At 38.9% G+C, this 2500-nt stretch overlaps 1 protein-coding gene across 1 annotated transcript in view; it reads left to right on the forward strand.

Moving 5' to 3' along the window:
• LOC113800629 (neither inactivation nor afterpotential protein C) overlaps positions 1-2500 on the forward strand; it is a 91050-nt gene that overhangs the window by 76000 nt on the left and 12550 nt on the right. The window contains exons 21-22 of the mRNA XM_070123387.1: positions 420-616; positions 1187-1418. Of these exons, the coding sequence (XP_069979488.1) occupies positions 420-616; positions 1187-1418 (429 nt within the window). The remainder of the gene's footprint in view (positions 1-419; positions 617-1186; positions 1419-2500) is intronic.

Raw genomic sequence — 2500 nt, forward strand, 5'->3', positions numbered from 1 at the left:
CACACATGCATGCACATATATGTATACAAATATATATATATATATATATATATATATATATATATATATATATATATATATATATATACATATATATATGTGTGTGTGTGTGTGTGTGTGTGTGTGTGTGTGTGTGTGTGTGTGTGTTTACATATATATATAAATGCGTGTGTGTGTGTGTGTGTGTGTGTGTGTGTGTGTGTGTGTGTGTGTGTGTGTGTGTGTGTGTGTGTTTGCATGTATATGTATGTATGTACATGTTTGTATTATACAAATGTAATCATTTATATATGCATGTATTTACGTATATATTGCACTTATATATGTCTCGAAAAATCCTCGTCCTCAATGCTCCTCTCATTTCCCTTTCTTCGTTCACCCCCTCCCCCTCCTCCCCCCCCCCCCCCCCGCACCCACAGAAAGGGCAGGCAGCAGGACGACGACTGGGAGGCGCCCTTCAAGTCCCGCGCCGCCGCCGCCCGCGCCTCCAACATGGGCCTGGAGGAGAAACCAGACGCCGGGCCGAGCAAGGGCGCCCAGTTCACCCCAACCGCCCAACCCGCCCAAAGCTACACGCCCATGGACGTCCGGTCGCGCACTGCTATGTTTAATCAAGGTGGGGCTTCTGTGGTAATTGTGGTAGTCATTGTGGTAGTAGCGGTAAGGTTGGCTGTTGTAGCGGTAGTTGTAGTACTTATGGTCGTCGTTATTGTCTTTTTTTTTTTATGAATGATTTAGGTATCTTAGGGACCTACATCTTTATTTTTTTCTTAATGACTCTTTACATCTATCCCAAAGTTACCGTTCGTGTCTGTCCCAAAATGGTACTTTATGTTTGTCCCAAATGGTCCTTTGTGTCTGTCCCAAAATACCTGTCGCAGGTGACCTTACGTCTGACCGTAAAATATCCCTTTGTGTGTGTCCCTATATGGCCTATAGTGTCTGTCCCAAATGATTGTTCATTACAAATATGGCTCTTTGTGCCTATCCCAAAATTATTATTCAAGTCCTATAAATAGTATTCATTTCTGTAACAAAATACCACTTCATGTCTGTCCCAAAAAGACCCTGTCTGCATACCAAGCATTACTCTTATCATCATTGCCTGCAGTAAAAGTAGAAGTAGCGGTACTAGAGTCTACATTAATACCACTCACTAATAAACCTTCACCTCTCTCCTCATCAGGTGTAAACTCAAACCAGCCAACAGGCGGTGCAGCATCCTACAACAGGTTCGCGGGAACAAGCAATACTGCTAACAAGCCTACGAATTATAACAAGTACCTTGGAGTCAGCAACAAACCCCCGGCCAGTCAGTCCTATAACAAGTACGGTGGCAGTTACTTGAACAAGGGAGCCGCACCGAAGCCGCCTGTGGTTGTGAACACGTGGAACGACCGACAGCATAATGGATACAAGTAAATATTTATTGTTACTATGTTGTTGTTGGTATTATTATTAGTAGTAGTAGTCGTAGTAGTAGTTGTTGATGTGAAAACATCGATTAAAAGAAAAAACACAAACCATAGTTTTCTAAATGAATACCAGTTCATTTGTATTTCCAAACAAGTCATTTTTTATCTTTGAACAAACAACTGAATAAGTCATTTTTCTCCCTGGACAAAAACGTCAAAAGTTCTTTCTCTGTAAGAACCAACACCAAAATGTCATTTTTCTCCCGAAACGAACACCAGCAATCCCTTTTCTCTCTACATATACAGCTCATTTTTGTCTCTATATAAACACTTATGCCGTATAATTCTATCAGTAAAAATAAATAAATAAATAAATGAAATAAAAAAAAACGACTGGATTTCACAGCGATGGTGGGAAAATTACTGAACTTCACCTGCGATCATTTGACGGTAGTTTAGGTCTTCCGCTATTCCCATTCATTCATTCATTGCACTCCGTGTTTATTTATCAATATTTACTTTATCTGGTTTAATTGTCTTGTTTATTCGGCACTGGACATGCTTTCCATTTATATAAATTAATTTGCATTTGGACAAGTATAATCTGAGACGTTAAGATATGCTTACTAATGAACATTGATTCCATACAAAACACATTGAAGGAATTGTATCGGCAAAAAAAAAAAATAATAATAATAAATAAAAAAATAAAATAAATAAAAGACACAACACGATACTTGCGAGGAGAAATAGAATAAATATACATGAATATAAGGAGGTTTTCCAGCTGTCTTCTCGTCACGGAGTCCATGCTCATTCTGCCTGTCATTCTACTGAACGCGTAACAGTGTTCCAATCTCATGATTTTCACACAAGTTTATTTAGGCTCTTAGAGAGAGAGAGAGAGACAGAGATACAGAGAGAGAGAGAGACAGAGATACAGAGAGAGAGAGAAGGGAAGAGATAGATAGATAGATAAAGAGAGAAAAAGAGAGAGATTAAGTGAAATAGGCCACAATGGCAATTTCGAAAACCGTATATATAATATTCGTTATGCATATAATTAGAAAACGCATACTGAGCCA

The sequence above is a fragment of the Penaeus vannamei genome, chromosome 7, assembly GCF_042767895.1.
Source record: "Penaeus vannamei isolate JL-2024 chromosome 7, ASM4276789v1, whole genome shotgun sequence".
Classification (NCBI taxonomy): domain Eukaryota; kingdom Metazoa; phylum Arthropoda; class Malacostraca; order Decapoda; family Penaeidae; genus Penaeus; species Penaeus vannamei.